Source organism: Candoia aspera, chromosome 1 (assembly GCF_035149785.1).
Source record: "Candoia aspera isolate rCanAsp1 chromosome 1, rCanAsp1.hap2, whole genome shotgun sequence".
Lineage (NCBI taxonomy): Eukaryota > Metazoa > Chordata > Lepidosauria > Squamata > Boidae > Candoia > Candoia aspera.
In genome coordinates this window covers 279,304,174-279,324,571 of record NC_086153.1, presented here as the reverse complement: position 1 = coordinate 279,324,571, position 20,398 = coordinate 279,304,174, and the positions used below count along the sequence as shown (strand labels likewise).

The following is a 20,398-nucleotide window of genomic DNA, read 5'->3' as shown; positions in this document are numbered from 1 at the left end:
ACTGCAATGCTAAACATTAGACAAAAGTGAACTGCATTGAAAATAGGTCAAAGGAGTTTTCTAAAGTGAACTCTATCAAGCATATAGTGTGACAGACATGACGTATTTGGAAAATCTATAATGTGGCATAATATTCTTGCCAACGCAGAAATGCAGGTTGCCTGCCCCTACTTTTTCTGGTGCTCAACATTAGCCAAATTCTGAGATTCTTTTTAATAAGATGCATGAAAATGTCATTATTAAGTTTAAGTTTAATAATAATAATAAATATTATTATTTATTAAATATATATGCCTCCTAACTCCCAGTGACTTATCATTTACTAGCAGCATTTTTGCAGGTACAGCTGATAAATCAATTAGAGAAAAATCTTGGGTTTTTTGAGATTCAGAGAAATTATGGTAGCCCAGTGGCCAGGTTTTGTAGTTACAGTCATGGGTAAGCCAGCCAGGCAGGCAGGCAAGAAAATGGCTTGTCAAGCTGCTGATGACTAATGGACTCTATTCAGCTTGGGGGGTCACAAACTGTAAAGGCATTTACAGTATACTTTCTCTTGCAGTATATTTCTCACCTGTGGATCACATTTAAAACACATAAGAACTTTCTCATTATCTGGAAGACGAGCTGTGTCAAAGTTTATAGTGAAAAGGTGATCATCTGAAGTAACAGCATCTGAGTCATACACGGAGAATTCTAGCAGGTTCTGTGAGGATCAAGAAGTATATTATATTGCTGGTATTATCCATATCTATAAAACAGACATTAGGGCAGATGTGGCTGAAATATAGATTCTGTATTTCCCTCAGCACCGATCATAATGTTTGGGGTTGCTGTGGGTTATGGCTTAGCAACCTACTTTTCCTTCTTTAACACAAGAAAAAGCTTGGAATATCTCTGCTTTATTGCCATTTTACAATAGAGGACACAAATAGCAGCCACAACAATGAAGACATTATGCAGGCAGATGCATCTATGGGAGGCAGGTACCCGATTTCTCTGGTAGCCCAAGTCAAAATGGCCATGGAGGACAGTGCCAAATGACCGGGCCATGCCTGCAACCGAAAGAGAGCAACAGGCATTCAGCAGATTCCAGCCTCTGATTGCATCATCACCAACATAATCAGTGAGGCACTTGATTGCTTTTATAGCATGACTCCTGTTGGAAGAAGAGGGAAAATATTCATTTTGAAACTAGGACAGCTAAATATGACTTTAAGATACCTCCATGGTGGGCTAGGGATACATTGGAGGCAACAAAATGAGGGTCATGTCCTCTAAAATTGGTTAACAAGGCATCTTCATGTCATATTTAGTGAGATATGAGGATGAACAGTCCCCTGATCATCCTAGTTGTCTTTCCTTAAGTCTGTTCTTATTTGTCTGATACCTTTCTTACAGTGCAGTGCCTAAAATGGATAGTCTTCCAGTTTTGGAAGATTTACTTCCAAAAAAAAATGCTGGATCATTTCTGGAGAGGACCTATCTGCATGATCTGTAAAAAAGATGGAATGTTCTCCTTCCTCCTTAATATTTAATCCACAGCACAGAATGCTTTGCAACCTTTAGTCTGTAGTAGCAAACACAAAGAAGAGTCTTGTGGCATTTATTTATGAAATTTATAACCCACCCAATTCCATCCTGACTCTGGCATACAAAGAGGAACACATTAGTTATGGAATCATCTTTCATAAACAAAAATCTATGTTATCAAGTAGATCAGGAGAACTCAGAATTTATTGATGAAAGCTCACTTTTCAATACATGCCCATAAGTTGCTTCAAGAGTTTTTTTGATACTTATTGTTGCAGGCTACAGCTGTCAGATTCTATTTATTCTCTTTCCTGTAGTGTTGTTACTATATTTAAAATGACATTGTAAATGTACAAGCTAGAAGTTATTGTGTGATTTTGTCATAAAGCCTTGTACACTTCAATGACTTTCAATATTCACTAGTAAGTAGGCTATGCATGATTTAAAAACAAATTGGAAGATCTTCAGAATTCATATGAGGTTTTGTACAGCACACCTCTGCCATTCATTAAAGTTGCCAGTTTTTCTTCAGGCTTCCACATAAACATGAACAAAAGTTGTGGCTGCTTTAAGGAGTTGATTCATTAAAGTTAATGTGACATTAAAGCAGCTGCAATTTTTTTCAGGCTTGCTGAAAAAAGAAAGGCTACTTTAATGAAGCAGAGAGGTGTTTCATTAGTTACAAGCAACTTTCAAGTTATAGTTATTTGCTTAACTCTAGATATAATACTTTACTTTTCATAATCTGGTGGAGGAGTAAAAATGAGAAATATTCTACCCATACTAGACAAAAGTTAGCTGTGTATAAATTCCTATGCAGAGTATAGAAGCAAATGCTATCTTATCCTTTCTCAGTGACCTTTCTTTTTAAAAAAATAACACAAATAAGCATGCCGGTGAAAGGCAAACAGAACCCCACCCCAAAACCTGCAAATATCTTGACATCAAGTAATGCATGCAGATGTGGTTAAAGTGGAATTTATTTTAGAACCTGTTCAGCAGCAGCTGAAAGAGAGATAAAGGTTTCTCACCTTGACTTGTCTTTGAATTCTATAGTAAAAGGTTTCATTCCAAACAGGGTTCTTGCAATTATTTACAGTTTTGGTCCTCAGCTTCTCACTTGTAGCAGTTGGTAGGTACAGGGTCACATAACAATCAGAGTGGCTCACTGTATAAGAAAGGAAAAAAAAGATAATGTTTCCAATTTCTAAGCCAACTGCCTAGTATACTCAAGACAGTGTAAATCACAAAGATGGCTGAGGCTACCTCATGCAAAAGTTTATCGTTATATCATTGGGTCTACCCTGACTTTATTGCAAAGCTCTTAAACAATAATCACAAAGCATTTATCTTGGGATACCTCAAAACAGAAAGTATGCCAATGAATCAACAAGTTCTGCAACTCTTATATCGTATGGCCTGTTTTAATGCATCAGTGACAGGTGTACATGATGTCTATTATTAACTTTCATCACACTGGTTATTTAAAGGGAATTGTCCAATATTTTCCCCAACTAGTTTTTATGAGTTTCAAATAATCTAAGGGACGCAGTGGTGCTGCGGGTTAAACTGATGAGCTTGCTGATCGGAAGGTCAGCAGTTCGAATCCGCGTGACGGGGTGAGCTCCCGTTGCTAGTCCCAGCTCCTGCCAACCTAGCAGTTCAAAAGCATGCAAATGTGAGTAGATTAATAGGTACCGCTTCGGCGGGCAGGTAACGGCGTTCCGTTTAGTCATGCCAGCCACATGTCCGTGGAAGTGTCTACAGACAAACGCTGGCTCTTCGGCTTTGAAACAGAGATGAACACTGCCCCCTAGAGTCGGACACGACTGGACTTAATGTCAAGGGAAACCTTTACCTTCAAATAACCTGCATCACACCAAGGGGAATTCATTTCAATTCTAATTCATTTCTAATTCTAATGAATTAGAAAACCTCAGTCTTTTTTTTTTTACTTTTCAGATTGTGTACAATACTGTATATATGCAGTTTCCTACAAACTGTAGTTCTTGTGAGTTCACATCCTCTGCCCATTTCTCTCTACACATATGATGCATCTGTGTGCCATAAGCATCCATTCCTAACCACAAAGAAGCCAGTATGATGAAACCTGCATTGTGATATCACAGTGCAAATTCTACCCTTTTTACTTGTACTGAGACATCACAATGCAAGTACAAAAAAATGGAATTTGCACTGTGACATCATAATGCACATTTCATCACCTTCCCCTCTTCCCCTCACAGATGCTTATGCATTTTGATAGAGATTGCATGAGTAGCAGGAGAAAGGTAGCACTCTAGCTATAATATCTGTATGACAGCATCAGAATTACATTTGAGAAATGCAAATGGCAGATGTACTTGCATGTATTAAGGGACTTGATTTTTTAATAGTGATAATAGTATTATGCAAAAAAAATCCCTGATGTTTTACCAACGAAGCATAATCCAAGAAGAAGTGTGACAACAATCATATATACAATGCAGTGGTTTAACACTCAGCACATCTCTCTGGTATAATGTAAGATGAAGGAAGAACTATATTAAAGGAACTGAAATGTATTAAAATGAACCAAGAGGTAAGTTCTGGGACTGATTTTATACATTCTCCTCATCAAAATGAAATTCTTTGTTCAATGGGTATAGGGAGGAACAGGCCCTGGAGTAAAGGGATGATACTAGGCAAATCTGCTTACCCTGCAAATATGCAATTCCATGAACAAGTTTAGGCACCCTGATCAAATTCTATGCTTTGGTATATTCCTAAATTAAGAGAAGCTGACACAGCCCCTACATGTTATAAAGTTAAGCATACATCTTTCTGCAAATCTGAATGCATACTTACTAGTTATGTGCAGTAAGAAAATATTGAATACGGCAGGTTCATGCATTTGGACATCCTTCCTATTGATTCAGTGTTACTTTTTTTTTAAACTCTAAACTTGTTAATAAGGTTCAAAATTAGCCAGGTGAAAACAAGTCAACAAATACTCTGGCCCATTTAATTTCTTAGGTTGTGATTGTTGCTCTGTTTCTTTTAAAAAAAAATGAGCTCTTTTAAGCAGCAAACTCGTTATTTGAAAATTAAGTAATTCACTCTTACAAAGCTGCTCAAATATCTTATGCCTCAGCAAAGCCAATCTATTTGTGATTTCAAGAACCAACATAATTTCTAATCTTTTTCTTTAGTTTTTTCTGCTCCACACTTTTTTCATGATCTTTCATAGGATATCCTCAGCATCAAGATTAGTCTTCTTACCCATACAGATAGCAAATATTTCTCTCAGCCAACTTCAGAATTAAGCTGTAAAGCCTACTGGGAAGTGGACATAAATGCAGTTCCTTATGCAATAAATTCATCAAGAATGAAATTCTGGAGCTGGTTTGAATCTACAGATGCCTAAATAACAGTGGCTAATGCATTTAATTTAAAAATGAAAACAGTTAAAGTCTGAAACTGTAATGAAACACCAATCACTCACAGAAATCAGCCCGGCGGAGATTCCTTAGTCGTATTACACGAACAGTAAGCAACCTGCAAGGAAATGTTTCCATTTGCTGAAAAGCAACATATAGAAGGAAAGGGTGAGTATGAGGTTGCATCCAAAGGACTACACAAGTACTTCTCAGAGCAGCTAGCTGAAGCATGACTGTTTGTTCAGCAAAACAACATTCAATTGTCTACACTAAAAATGAAAATTAAACACATATTGGATCATTTTAAAGTAGATCTCCTCCCTCCTCAGAGGGTGGTTTCAGTCTGTTGTGGTGGGGGAGAAGTAGTCAGCCTGGTGGGTGGGTCCTCTCTCCCCTAGTCTTTAACATCTGTATGATGGGCATGGTCATCCAGGTTCAGTATCATTAGTGCACTGATGATATCCAGTTGTACATCACTACCCTGAGTGGCAAGGGAGATGCTGTCAATATCTTTTCCCAGTGCTGGAGGCTGTAAAGGTCTGGATGGGAGAGACCAGGCTGTTGAACCCAAGTAATATAGAGTAACGTTGAGGTTCTCTGTTGTCATCAGTGTTGTCCCTTAACAACCATGAAGAAGCAGGGTTGTGATCTGGGGGTCTTTCTGGATCCACGGCTTCTGATTGAACACTAGGTACTAGGACACTAGGTTCAACCAGCTTATTTGTCAGCTGTGGCCTTACCTGAGGCAGGAGCAGCTAGCTACAGTAACTCATGTCCTCATTACCACCCAGTTAGACTAGTACACTGTGTTTTACGTGGGGCTGCCCTTAAAGACTACCCAGAAACTACAACTGTCCAGAACACAGCCATCTTAACTGACTCCTGGCACTGGGAGCATATAACCCCAACATTCTAGGCCCTACATTGGTTGCTAATTGTTTTCCAGGTGCAATTTAAGGTGATGGTTTTGATCTAAAAGCCTTCTATGGCTTGGCACGTGGATATTTACTGCCTACTTCAGCCAGTATTAACAAAACCTACTAGAACATTCAGGGAGAAGCTAATTGTAGTTCCACATTTCTGAGAGTTTGGGGGGCTGAAGCCAGAAAGGGCTGCATTTCTGTGGCAGTGCTAGTGCTTTGGACAGCCTCCCAATGCAGATCAGACTAGCCCCCTCCTTGCTGGTTTTTGAGAAATTGTTGGAAACTGAGCTATTTCAGAGGGCCTCCTCTTGAGCTTATTCATGATGCTATTCTTTTGTTCTTTTGCTCTGTCTTCTGTTCTTATTTACTGTTATCTCTTGTATATATCATTCTGGATAGCTCCTGTTAGCATTTTAATCAGACTGTGGATGGTTTGACCTGTTTTTTGTTCTATGTAAGCCATTGAGAATCATTTGGTTGTGGTGGGATAAATAATTGATAGATGAATAAAGAAGCCATATCTTTGGTTTGCTCCAAATTCCAAAGACATGCTTTCTCAGTAGCAACTAAAGGCAGCTCTGAATAGAATATGAACCTGACTGTCACTGTATACTTGAATTATGAAAAAATAAAATATATCCGGTCAACTTTTTATCCACATTTTGTTTCTAGTGTATTTATTGTATTTGTAACTGCTTTTTGTAACTTGATTTTAATTTTGTTTTTATTGTAAGCCGCCCAGAGTCCCTCCTTGGGAGGGAGATGGGTGGTGATAAAGTTTGATAAATAAATAAAAATAAATAAGTAAAAACTTGCTACCACTGATGAAGATCCAGGTTTCACCTTCCATAAATGGAATAACTTGACCCCTCAATAAAAGAGATTGTCCTTGTTTGTATAAAGGGGATGGAAATTATTTTGCCATTTCCCCATTGATCGGCAAATGATCATTCCCAAGGTCCCCAAGCTCTAAGGAAAAGCCAAAGGGTTGCAGAGGGAAGACTGGATTGGTAAAAATCCTTTTTAGATGACAAGAGTGTCAGCAGTGTGCACAGATTTGCTCTAAGCAATTATAAAAATCTAAAGCAAATGTATTGCAACCTATAAACAGACAGAAATAGATTCAGTATTTGGGGTATTTTTCCTCTTTCCTTTTGAGGAATGTTGTCCACTATTTAATGTTCCAAAATTGACTCTCTTTTCAACAGCACTCATCACAATGATTTGAGGGATGGAGCAGTTGTTGAAAATTGACAATTATTTTATTATTTATTTATTATTTAAATTGATATCACTGCCCATCTCCCCCAACGGGGGACTCTGGGTGGTTTACAGTAAAAATGATAATAAAAACATCCAAACCTAAGTTACACTCTAAAAAATATAAATACAATAAATATAAAATCCAAGCAAAGATGGAATCGCGATCAATAAGGGGTGCTCTGGTGCCAACCACCCCCAGGTGGAGCTATTACCCTCCCCATCCCAAGGGGGGTGGCAGAACCAGGTCTTCAATTTCTTCTGGAAGTCTGGGAGCGAAGAGGCCCATCTCAATTCCAGGGGCAGGACATTCCAAAGGGCGGGCTCCACTGCCGAGAAGGCCCACCTCCTGGACCCCGCTAGGTGAAATTCCTTTGCCAATGGGGTCCGTAGCATGCTGTCCCTGCCTGACTGGGTGGGGCAGATCGATGTTATGGGGATGGGGCAATAATATGGGGCAAAATAATTTCCATCTCCTTTATACAAACAATTAATGGCATTTGTTCTCTCTTTCCTGCATTGAACATTTTAGGACAGCCTTTCTCAACCCTTTTACCATGGAGAAACCCTTGAAATAATTTTCTGGACTCAGGAAAGCATGGCAGCTGAGTCATGGTATGTAAAAATTCCCACCATTATGTGTGCAAGCATTACACAATGTGCAAAGTTCAAAAATGATTTTTTTTCCAATCATAATCTCTCATGGAACCGCAGCTGAGAAAGGTTGCCTATGTCTAATAGGTATTAGGCTGCCATCTGCAGCTAATAGCAATGGATGACTTCCATGAGTTTGCCTAATTTTGTTAAATCTATTTAGTCATCACTGTAAATACCATAGAACACCATATGGAGAATGAAGAGATATATCTTTATCTTTCTCAGTCACGTGCAGCTCAACTGTGGAAGTAATGATTTAATTCCTCATGTGACATTGTAAAGAACTGGATTAAAATGTTTCCTGTCAACTCTGGGGTTATTTTTTTAAATGTTGCTGATATTTAGTCATGTTGAAGAAATGTGGTGCTTGGCATTCATCATTTCCTGTAATCAGGACACTTGACCACAATGGTTATTATGAGGTCACTTACACCCACTTCTCCCAATCTTTCCTTCCTGTAGGTGGAATTTTTGGTGTTCAGAAGTTAGTGGGTAACTTCCTATTAACTTAATTGTTATTTGTAAATGGATGAAAATACTGTATGGTTTTTATTTGGGTTATCCTCATAAGAAACCTTAAATGTAGACGCCTGTCCTACTACATATGAGGAACTGAAGGAGAGAATTTGTGGCTCTTTTTTATCCTTGGCTCAATAGGTATTTGGCACAGCCCTTCCAATTCCATGACCACTTGCCTGTCCATCATTATTTCTTTGCCGCTAACAGGAACAAAGTTACTGAAACAAAGAGTGCTAACTAACAGGAAAAAAAAGCTTGAATCCAATAAATTCAACTATTTTTGGCCAACAAGGCATTCCTTCTTTTGAAAAATCATTGAAGTTGTCTTCACTTAGTTAGAAGAGACAGACACTTCTGGAGCATTATAAGGGGTTGGGATTGCTAGGCAAGGCTGGGTTGCATTGTGCTTAAAAATGGAAAACCTGTGATATCCATTTCATCCTTGGTCTCTTCTAATTTCCTAATAAAGGAAAAGTGTAAATCAACTAATATTAAAGAATAAAAATGCTTATTAGAGGCCGGAAAGCACATTAGAATTCTAAAAAGCAAAGAAATCCATGCTTTAGTTATTCTACTATTCAGTGATATTGTGTTATCAAGGTAGTACGCAGAAGTTATTAAGGTAATCCTCAATGTATTTCAACAATATTCCTGTAGCATGCCCTTTTCAAAAGTTAATGTATGGCACTTAAATAAGTACCCAGCTATTTTTGCACAGCACTTTCCACACTGCTAATAGAACCCTCTTCATTTTGAACAGTGTCCTCACATGTTCTTTAGGCCATTCTTTGGATTGCCTTCTATTTTCTTAACAGTATCTTTTATGAAGAACAGAAGATAGAAATATTTCTGTTTTGCATTTTCCTACTGATTTGTTTTTGAACGTCTCCTTAATATTGCAATTATTGGGGTAGGTGCCATTCAATTTGTTCAATTGTTTTGTTAAATCACAGAGCTATGAAATGTATTTAGTACCAGAAGATTCTGATGTCAGGTGCCACAGTTAAGGATCCTATGTAAAAATATGTGAACAGTAGGCAAAAGTTCAGGAAGTTTAGAAGTTTTGCATTACACCTGAATATTTTTTTCTTATGTTTGGAAAAATTCACCTTAATGGAATTTCTGTTTGTTTTGTTGTTCAATCTCTCCCTCCTGACCAATCTCAAACACTTCCAACAAAAAGAGCCCATTGTGGTTAAAGGCAATAATTTGATTTTAGTTGCTGAAGCTCAAGGAATGAAGCATGGGTATTGGCTGTGGGTGGAGTAAAAAAAGTCAAAATGGTGGCTGCAACTATCAAAGAAATAGGGCATCAATCATATGGATATAGCTGCCATCTTGACTTTTTTGACCCCCTGTGAGAATGACCCTGGGGAAAAAAAGTACACATCCTGAGTTGGCTTTCCCATCTCCTTCTTCTTTCCAGCCCACCTTTATTGCTGGATCCAACCTCTCATTTCCCCTAGATTATAAATGGCCATTATATTTTCTGTACTGGAATCTTTCCACCCTAATCTCCTACTTTCATCCATTTTTAGCTTTTTTATTTATTGTGATAAGGGACGCGGTGGCGCTGCGGGTTAAACCGCTGAGCTGCCGATCGGAAGGTCGGCGGTTCGAAACCGCACGGCGGGGTGAGCTCCCGTTGCTCGTCCCAGCTCCTGCTCACCTAGCAGTTCGAAAACATGCAAATGTGAGTAGATTAATTGGTACCGCTTCGGCGGGAAGGTAACGGCGTTCCGTGAGTCATGCTGGCCACATGACCCGGAAGTGTCCTATGGACAACGCCGGCTCCAAGGCTTAGAAACGGAGATGAGCACCGCCCCCTAGAGTCGGACACGACTGGACTTTACGTCAAGGGAAACCTTTACCTTTACTTTATTTATTGTGATAACCACTCTTTAAAAAAGTAACTTATGCTAACAAAAACAAAAACAAAACAAAACAAAACCAAAACCTCATCTTGAACTATAAGATCTAGCCTGATCACATTTTTCTTGTTCAAAAGCTTCTGAAATTGTGGATTATTGGTGTGACATTCTGTCTCTCCTTAATTATTTACGGTGTGGTAGAGCTTAATAACTGCTCACTAAGGATGAGGAGCTCCTCCTCCGAGGTTTCTTTCTGGCACCGTACTTTTATTTTTAATCTTTTTTTTCCCCCATTTCCAAGGCTTATAAGAGCAGGGAGAATGAAGTAGTGGTATCACTGGAGTGGCAAGGGCAGAATTTTTGACCTTCCCTAACTTCGTGGAGAGAAGGTAGCTATGTATCTTTGGGTTTTTCTGCAAAATATTTGCATCAAGCTTCCCAGGGGCCTAAGAGCTGTATTTTTAAGTCTGAAGTCCCAGAGCTGAAAGTTGCCATTTTTCTGCCAAATTGCAGTCACACAATCCTCCGGGGGTGGGGTGGGGGGAGGCAAGTTCTAGGGGAAGACACAAAACAGCAGCAAAGGGCTACATGAACTCTTTGTGTTGCCCATTCCTAGTATATATTCAGCTCCATTGCGGTAAAATCCTCAGCCATTTCTTTTTCATGATCGGGGAAAAATACTGCTTCTTCTGTTCTTTGCTATTCACTGCACCAAGACTTCATTCAATGTTGGAGGCAGTGGGTGGCAAGGTTAGTCCCTTACAAAGGTGCAGGTGCTGTCTGGCCAAGAGTCAATGGCATGAGCCCTTGACGTTGGCACCCTGCCCCAAATGAGGCGAGGTCTGAGGGGGTCAGCCGTTGCATGAATGCAGAGCTCTGATTCTGCTCTCCCTTGGCCGCAATGCCATGACACGTCTCCATTGTTCAGCTCAAGAATGGGCAAGCAGAGTTGACTGCCAGACTGTTTCATCGGTTGATACTAGATACCTTTGTGTCCAAAACTTCACTTCAACTATGCAAAGCTGGCTTATAGGATCTGTAAAAGGACTTAATGTATAATTCAATTCACCCACTTTTCAAGTCATTCATTAGATACTGTAAAGATATGTCGAGTTTATTTTTGAATGAACCACAGTTGGGTGAGTTAACACATTACAAAGCTGAAACCAAACCACATTTTGGCTTAGTACAATGTGGCAACCCAGCCAATGAGGTGTAACGTCCATTACAGCATACGAGCTGTGATTTAGACATATGCTAAAGAAGTGGAAAAAGTATAGCAGTGATTAACATGTAGAGCAGCTATGGAAGAATTAAATAAATAAATTGTATTTATTTCATCTTAACTGATGACGATGTGGTTACCATCATCAGCCTGCTCAAGTAGTTCTTTAGTTAGTTTTCATTATTTTTAATGATAAATTCACCCTTTTCCTAATATTAAGTGTCCATAGTACCTTGCATTGAGAATGACCATGCATTCCATTGTCCTGGAGCAAAGGGTCAGGTTCCGTGCTTGCTACAGGAGATGCACTTATAGAATAGTCCTGGAAGGGAAAAGAAGTATATATGTGAATATGCTACAGTACATCACACACACACACACACACACACAGATGTAAGTCAAGAACTTGGTTTTTTTTTAATGTAGTACACAATACACCAAATAAGAAATGTTTTAGAAAATATTGAAATCCTGAAATGGGATATCCGGGGGTGGGTAGGTGATGAAATGTGTGCTACGATGCAAACGCTGCTTTTTATGTATCTGCGTGTGATCTTGCAAGATAGATATGAAAGGGTGGAACTTGCATTGTAACATCATGATGACATTTTGGCATCGTCCTGATTAGAAACAGACACTTTGAGAGGATACTTGATGATAAAGTACATGGGTACAAGAATTAAAAGCCAGCACTTTAAAAATTATAAGACAACAATTATCCTTGAAAGAGAACATTGGATTATAAGACAAAGACAACAAATGTAAAATTTATCCTGCTTTTTGTAAAATGTGGTTTTTAAACATTAAAAGTGAGAGTTAAATCTAATTGCTTTCATTGGAGCCTATTTCTATATATGTTTGTATAAAATTGCCATTTAGGTCAAGGATGGGCTATCAAATGGTGCTGAATTCCAACTGCATCTAATAGCCCAACAGTAAGGAATGATGGGAATTGAAGTCCAACAACATTCATTGTTGACAACAAATAGTCTGTTTGCTTAAGTAGTTAATAGTAGCAGGTTAGTGTGTCATGTGAAAAGTTATATCCAGTCAGCTCTGGGATTAGAGAAAATTAGTTTAACTCCAAAGAGTTCATTGGGGTGAAACTAACCAGTCCCAGTCAGCCTTGTTGTGTGATAGATGGTTAACCCTAATTTCCAGCTAAAGGCACAAAGACACATACATAGAACAAGCATGAAACAACAGGGCTTCTCTAGGAACTGCATCTGTGAACTTTTTATTGTCCCTCTGCAGCTGGACTGGGGTAGTGGTGATGGTTTAAAAGAGAAATTTGGTGAATCTCTTCCAGTTCTGTCCATAGCCACACCAACCCTGATCAGGTCTGAGCAAACTTTTTACATAGGGAGGAAGTAAAAATGAAATGACGGTCTCCCAGCCACCTCTTTGGTAATTGAATTTCCTTTGAAGTTGGCTGCTCCCTGTTTTACTAGGGCATATTTAGTCATCTTACATGGATGAATTCAGAGATATCAGCGGACTGCATCCTTCTGCTGTGTGAGCACAGCCTCCCAATAATGGAACCAGGCAAAGTTCCAGCAGGATTTCTTGCCTGATTTGTTGATCCCCCAAACTCTGGGTGTCAACTGAAGAACTGATTTGCAACTTACTTCTCATACCAACCTGTGGTATGACTACCTTGGCTGTCTCTGTTTTTCATTAGTATCTCCCAGGACTAACTGCAGCTACTTCTATAGGTATACAGTGGAGAATAAGTGAAAGGGAAAAAATGTCTTTTGCCAGTTTAGTTATAAAAAAGGTGCCTACTTAGTCCTTCTGCAGCCTATTCTTTCTAGACATGTATTTTCAAACATTTTTCTGCTCTTTTCTTTTCTTTTTAACACCCCAAAGTCTCAGCACAAGTAAATAATAAAAACAAAGACTGTGCTTTTCCAGAAGAATGGGTTCCTTACCTGACAGTGTGGTCCTGCTGTGGTCTCATGCAAGGCAGGTATTGCTTCAAAAGTCAACTCAGTGGGCTGGTGCTCCTGAAACATTCTTACAGTTGTTATGCTGACAGGAGTCACTAAGAAGGTACAGTACCTTAAAACTAAACATTAGGCCCGCCCATTTGGATTGCAGAAGGGAAATATGGATCCCAGCCCATTTTCTCCTACTTCAGTAGAAGAGAAAACCTGCCAAATTGTGGCTCGTTGCCTTGAGGAACAAGGTTGTGAAAGATAATTCCCAGTCTGTCTTTTCCTCCTTTTCTGTATTATGGAGAAACATATGTAGGCCCCTTGAAAAAACCCTTATTAAATAAATTAGAATTTAAACAAATTACGTGAGAGAGATAAACCCTTATCCACAGTCTGGAACAACTTAACCCATTTCACAGCTGAATATCAGGTCTGACTCAAGGTATTTGCAACGTTAATGTCTATTTAAAGTCAAGTCTCCTTCAAGCTGCATTCATCTCCTGGTGATTTCACTGACACATCCATGTAGTTTTCTTGGCAGCAGTAAGGAAGTGGCTTCTTCTGGGATGAATATTAGTTTATAATATTAATAATATCTAAGATAACAAATGTGTCTCATAAAAGTCTGTGCTGGGGGTACTGAGAGGGAAACTTTCAGCATGCTTAAAAGTGCTTGTGGAGGGAAAACAAGGGTTGAGGGGAATAAATGAACTTTGTAAACATTGGGATAATGTGGGCTAGAAAGCTATGGAAATTGGTTATTGTCTAGTTAGGATTTCCATCACTTTGCCTTTGTTCAGATGTAGACCTGGCTTGAGGCACCATGGAGTTGCTGTCACTGGAAGGAGAAGCCAGGGAAAGGGTCAGATAAAACTTTGTGAGAAGAACTTCAACTTGTCTCTCTTTCCACAAAAGACAAGCCTGCTCCACCTCCCTCTCAAGTTGGGAGGGAGGTGTGTGTGTGTCTTTATATAAAACACGACTGTTACCAAGCAGTTCCGGTTTGCTGCCATTTTAAGTATTTTTCAGCCTTTAGCCTGAACAATCCAGTGTGCCTGAGGAAAGTGTCTGCATGCACAAACAATGAAAGCTATATCCAGTATAGGTGCTCTATTGTTAGAACCCAAAGCAATTAAAAATGCAATTAGGAATTATCTGCAATCGTATAACATGCCTATTAGTTCTTCTCTCTATTTCATTTGGTTCTTCTAACTTGCCAACTCCTATACCTCAGTTCCCCTTCCTTCTCATCTGTCCTTATTTTGCCTTTGGTTAGTTAAAGAACCAAGACAAACTTGGGTTCAGATTCCCTCTCCATTTCTGTATCTAAACAAACATTATTGTATAGAAAGGCTTGGGACCAGCAGAACATTTCCAGCTCCCAATTCTCTACTGTATATTACTCAAGGAATCATAGAGCCTTTCTTAATCCTTGAAGGTTCATTTTTTCTTGATTATCCAGAAGAGAAGAACATCTGGATTCTAGTTCTTAGCAGAGATAGGTGTGTAAGGTTTGCAGAGCAAATCCTGGGAAGGAGTCCCCTTTAGGACCATACTGTCTCCTCTTCTATCCCCTTACAGTCCTATTGCATGAATACTCATCCCACTTTCCTGTAATGTAATATTATATAAAACCACTTGTTATGAGGTTCTCATAGTCAGTAAGTGTATATATTGTTTATATATTGTGTGTAATTCCTTTATATGCATGCATTCTAAAAAGTATGGATTTGTGTTGATTGGGATAAATCCTATAAAAATTCAAATGGAATAGATTTTTCATCCCTCCCAAGTTTTTCCTCACTGATCACCTTCTCTAATGCTTCCTCCCCAAAACCCCACCCATCTTGCATTTATGCTTTTGTCATTAGATTCTGGAAATCTGATTTCTGAGTAACTGCTCACCTTCCTTATTTGCACTTAGTTCTTTCTCTCTTCTGCATTTGTACCCCATCCCATGTCACATATGTGTCTGATTGAAGAGATGCTTACAGCACACAATGCTTTATGACTCTCAAGTGTAATTTGAGGGAAATTATTTCTCTACTAAATCATTTGAAAGAAATTTGGGTTGCTCCCAAACCATGTCACGAAATGCAAGCTACTTGCCTGGGAGTACATTCCATCATAAGTTCCTCATTAGCACTTGAAAGTAGAAATTAAAGCTGAGCTCGATAAGAATAAGAACATTATTATTAATGAATAATGGTGAAACCTGGAAATGTTGTATGCATGTTCTAAAAAGCAAAATTGTTGCCAAACTTGTTGACTATGTGAACCTCTTAACAGGTGATTATCTTTCAGATTAGTGTTATATTTACACAGAGTAAAACCTTTATGTGCTACCTTGATTTTTAATGTTATGCATTCATTCTGTTTGAATCATATGATGTGCATTATAGAACTTTACTATGAAAAGATTAATTACCTTAGTATACCAACTTCAAAATAATAAATGATTAAATGTTGATAACTATACTATTGAAGTCATCTAACAACTGACCTGCGATAATGAGGTCAACGGCACGGAATCTATGCTATGGATTGATAACCTCTAAGCAAACCTGCTGATTTAGCTTATCTTGCCTGGATCCTATTTGGTCACATGCAAAAGCAGGAAGACATGAGATGAACCATGAAAAGAGGAAATGCATTGCTTTGCAGGACAAAGAGTAAAGCCAATAACCTGTTTTGTTACTAAACTTTTTCTCACTGCCCTAAATGAAAAACAGGTTTGATGATATGGGCAATGTTAAATGCTTCTTCACAGTGTCCATGGAATAAATTGTTTCTTAGCCATGGAATAAATTGTTTCTTAGTGTTGGCAAAGTATGAATTCCATAAAAAATAAAATAAATTAGTAATGAAATTATGGTGGTATCTGCAAGGGATGGTCAAAATGGGCAAGATGGTAGACACAGCATTGCAATCCAAACTCCACCTTTTTCTATTTCTGACAATGTCACATGCATGTACAAATGGGTGGGCTTTGGAGTGAGACATCTGCCTAAAATCTTGTCTTTTTTGAAGCCTCCCGGGGGATACCACTGGGTGTATAGATGGCCTCAAAGGGAATATGGAAAAAAAAACATGTCAGGAACTACTGACAATGACTATGTTCTGTCTCCCAAATCAGAAGAAATATGCCTATGAATAGCAGATACTGAGAAATAACAGTAGGAATGGACTATTTTCCTACAGCCCTGTACATGTGTGTCCTAGAAACCTTTGGCTGACCATTCTGGAAACAGGGTGTTGGATTTGATAAGACTTTGTTTTTTAATAGAATTGAAGTGCTTGCACTCACAAACATTGGAAGTTTGTCTTTCCTTCCTATCTTCTTTGGTGTCACATATAATTCTCCAACTTCACATTGCAACACTGGACTAAATTGTGAAAGATTGAAATGGCTGCACCCACGTTAAAACAATTTATCAAAGGGAGAGGTTAGAGATACTAGACAAGATTCAAAGCACATAAATTAATTACTGCTTACAGTATTTCCCATTTCAACCGGACATATTTTCAAAACAAAACCTTTTTAAAAAATGAAACCTGTAGTTAGTCATAGTAACTGGAGCCCTCCTCAACCTCAACAGACCGTAGTAGAAATTAACAAACATAAGTACATTATCTTCAGCAAAGGATCGTTACCTTGCCGTGGTGCTGGAGCTTAAGCACCTCAATGATGCCATGAGCTAAACCGTGAAGGGCCACCCAAGACGGGAAGGTCATAACAGAGAGGTCAGACTAAATGCGATCCCTGGGGAAGGTAATGGCAACCCACCCCAGTATTCTTGCCGTGAAAACTAAATGGATCAGTAGAACTGAAATGGACTGGAATGGGCCACTTCACATCAAATGACCACCAGATCTACTACTGTGGACAAGAGGACCACAGAAGAAATGGAGTAGCCTTCATAATTAATAGTAAAGTGGCTAAAGCAGTGCTTGGATACAATCCAAAAAATGATAGAATGATCTCAATTCAAATTCAGGGCAAGCCATCTAACATCACAGTGATCCAAATATACGCCCCAACCACAGATGCTGAAGAAGCTGAAGTAGAGCGGTTCTATGAGGATCTGCAGCACCTACTGGACAACACGCCTAAAAGAGATGTTATTTTCATCACGGGAGACTGGAATGCTAAGGTGGGCAGTCAAATGACACCTGGAATTACAGGTAAGTATGGCCTGGGAGAACAAAACAAAGCAGGACATAGGCTGATAGAATTTTGCCAACACAACTCAATGTGCATAACAAACACTCTCTTCCAGCAACCTAAGAGACGGCTTTATACATGGACTTCACCAGATGGACAACACCGAAATCAGATTGACTACATCCTTTGCAGCCAAAGGTGGCGGACATCTATACAGTCGGTAAAAACAAGACCTGGAGCTGACTGTAGTTCTGATCATGAACTTCTTCTTGCACAATTTAGGATCAGACTAAAGAGATTAGGGAAGACCCACAGATCAGCTAGATATGAGCTCACTAATATTCCTAAGGAATATGCAGTGGAGGTGAAGAATCGATTTAAGGGACTGGACTTAGTAGATAGGGTCCCGGAAGAACTCTGGACAGAAGTTCGCAACATTGTTCAGGAGGCGGCAACAAAATACATCGCAAAGAAAGAGAAAACCAAGAAGGCAAAATGGCTGTCTGCTGAGACACTAGAAGTAGCCCAAGAAAGAAGGAAAGCAAAAGGCAACAGTGATAGGGGGAGATATGCCCTATTACATGCAAAATTCCAGAGGTTAGCCAGAAGAGATAAGGAATTATTTTTAAACAAGCAATGCGTGGAAGTGGAAGAAGACAATAGAATAGGAAGGACAAGAGACCTCTTCCAGAAGATTAGAAACATCGGAGGTAAATTCCAGGCCAAAATGGGTATGATCAAAAACAAAGATGGCAAGGACCTAACAGAAGAAGAAGAGATCAAGAAAAGGTGGCAAGAATATACAGAAGACCTGTATAGGAAGGATAACAATATCAGGGATAGCTTTGATGGTGTGGTCAGTGAGCTAGAGCCAGACATCCTGAAGAGTGAGGTTGAATGGGCCTTAAGAAGCATTGCTAATAACAAGGCAGCAGGAGACGACGGCATCCCAGCTGAACTGTTCAAAATCTTGCAAGATGATGCTGTCAAGGTAATGCATGCTATATGCCAGCAAATTTGGAAAACACAGGAATGGCCATCAGATTGGAAAAAATCAACTTATATCCCCATACCAAAAAAGGGAAACACTCAAGAATGTTCAAACTATCGAACAGTGGCACTCATTTCACATGCCAGTAAGGTAATGCTCAAGATCCTGCAAGGTAGACTTCAGCAATTTATGGAGAGAGAACACCAGATGTACAAGCTGGGTTTAGAAAAGGCAGAGGAACTAGGGACCAGATTGCCAATATCTGATGGATAATGGAAAAAAGCCAGAGAGTTTCAGAAAAACATCTATTTCTGTTTTATTGACTATTCTAAAGCCTTTGACTGTGTGGACCGTAACAAATTGTGGCAAGTTCTTAGTGGTGTGGGGATACCAAGTCATCTTGTCTGCCTCCTGAGGAATCTGTATAACGATCAAGTAGCAACAGTAAGAACAGACCATGGAACAACGGACTGGTTTAAGATTGGGAAAGGAGTACAGCAGGGCTGTATACTCTCACCCTACCTATTCAACTTGTACGCAGAACACATCATGCGACATGCTGGGCTTGAGGAATCCAAGGCTGGAGTTAAAATCGCTGGAAGAAACATTAACAATCTCAGATATGCAGATGATACCACTTTGATGGCTGAAAGCGAAGAGGAACTGAGGAGCCTTATGATGAAGGTGAAAGAAGAAAGTGCAAAAGCTGGCTTGCAGCTAAAGCTCAAAAAAACCAAGATTATGGCAACCAGCTTGATTGATAACTGGCAAGTAGAGGGAGAAAATGTAGAAGCAGTGACAGACTTGGTATTTCTAGGTGCGAAGATTACTGACTGCCGATGCTGACTGCAGTCAGGAAATCAGAAGATGCTTAATCCTTGGGAGAAGAGCAATGACAAATCTTGATAAAATAGTTAAGAGCAGAGACATCACATTGACAACAAAGGTCCGCATAGTTAAAGCAATGGTGTTCCCTGTAGTAACATATGGCTGCGAGAACTGGACCATAAGGAAGGCTGAGCGAAGGAAGATTGATGCTTTTGAACTGTGGTGTTGGAGGAAAATTCTGAGAGTGCCTTGGACTGCAAGAAGATCAAACCAGTCCATCCTCCAGGAAATAAAGCCAGACTGCTCACTTGAGGGAACGATATTAAAGGCAAAACTGAAATACTTTGGACACATAATGAGAAGACAGGACACCCTGGAGAAGATGCTGATGCTAGGGAGAGTGGAAGGCAAAAGGAAGAGGGGCTGACCAAGGGCAAGGTGGATGGATGATATTCTAGAGGTGACGGACTCGTCCCTGGGGGAGCTGGGGGTGTTGACGACCGACAGGAAGCTCTGGCGTGGGCTGGTCCATGAAGTCACAAAGAGTTGGAAGTGACTGAACGAATAAACAACAAGTACATTATAAAATAAAGTGACTGCACATGTTGTATTTCAAAATTATATCCTGCTTATTAAGGCAAATTCCTGTGAAATTACCTGAGGCAAGCCAAATTAGCATCTCAAAATTCTCCACCCTATTTTCAGTCAAGAAAATAGTGGGTAGCATTTTGAAAGGAGAAAAAAAAAAACCCACCAGAAACCAAACAGCCACTTTGCCCCTTGAAAGCTTATCAATTTTACTTAATTATCAAGCATGATATGGCTTCTTCCTGTGCCACCACCCCCCACCCCAAACAAATATGTGAAAATGCTGTTGTCCTTGGAAATGTGTTGATGACCAAGCATACTTGATCAAACTGAGTTTGGGAGTAATCTCATATCACCAGAGGACAATGTTAACAAAAACTGTTTTTCACAAAAGAGGCCAAAAAAACAAAAACAAATCTACCCCGCTGTAGGATTTCCTCCTGCATCTCTCATCTAACTCTCACAATTTAAATTCATCTCACATT

At 39.4% G+C, this 20,398-nt stretch overlaps 1 protein-coding gene across 1 annotated transcript in view; it reads right to left on the bottom strand.

Moving 5' to 3' along the window:
- Nucleotides 1-13,443, bottom strand: part of LOC134487823 (cytosolic phospholipase A2 epsilon-like) — a 44,886-nt gene extending 31,443 nt beyond the window's left edge. The window contains exons 1-5 of the mRNA XM_063289902.1: nucleotides 13,336-13,443; nucleotides 11,637-11,726; nucleotides 5,015-5,090; nucleotides 2,562-2,698; nucleotides 572-703 (exon numbers count right to left, since the gene is read on the bottom strand). Of these exons, the coding sequence (XP_063145972.1) occupies nucleotides 572-703; nucleotides 2,562-2,698; nucleotides 5,015-5,090; nucleotides 11,637-11,726; nucleotides 13,336-13,419 (519 nt within the window). The 5' untranslated portion in view covers nucleotides 13,420-13,443. The remainder of the gene's footprint in view (nucleotides 1-571; nucleotides 704-2,561; nucleotides 2,699-5,014; nucleotides 5,091-11,636; nucleotides 11,727-13,335) is intronic.
- Between the last annotated feature and the right edge of the window lie 6,955 nt (nucleotides 13,444-20,398).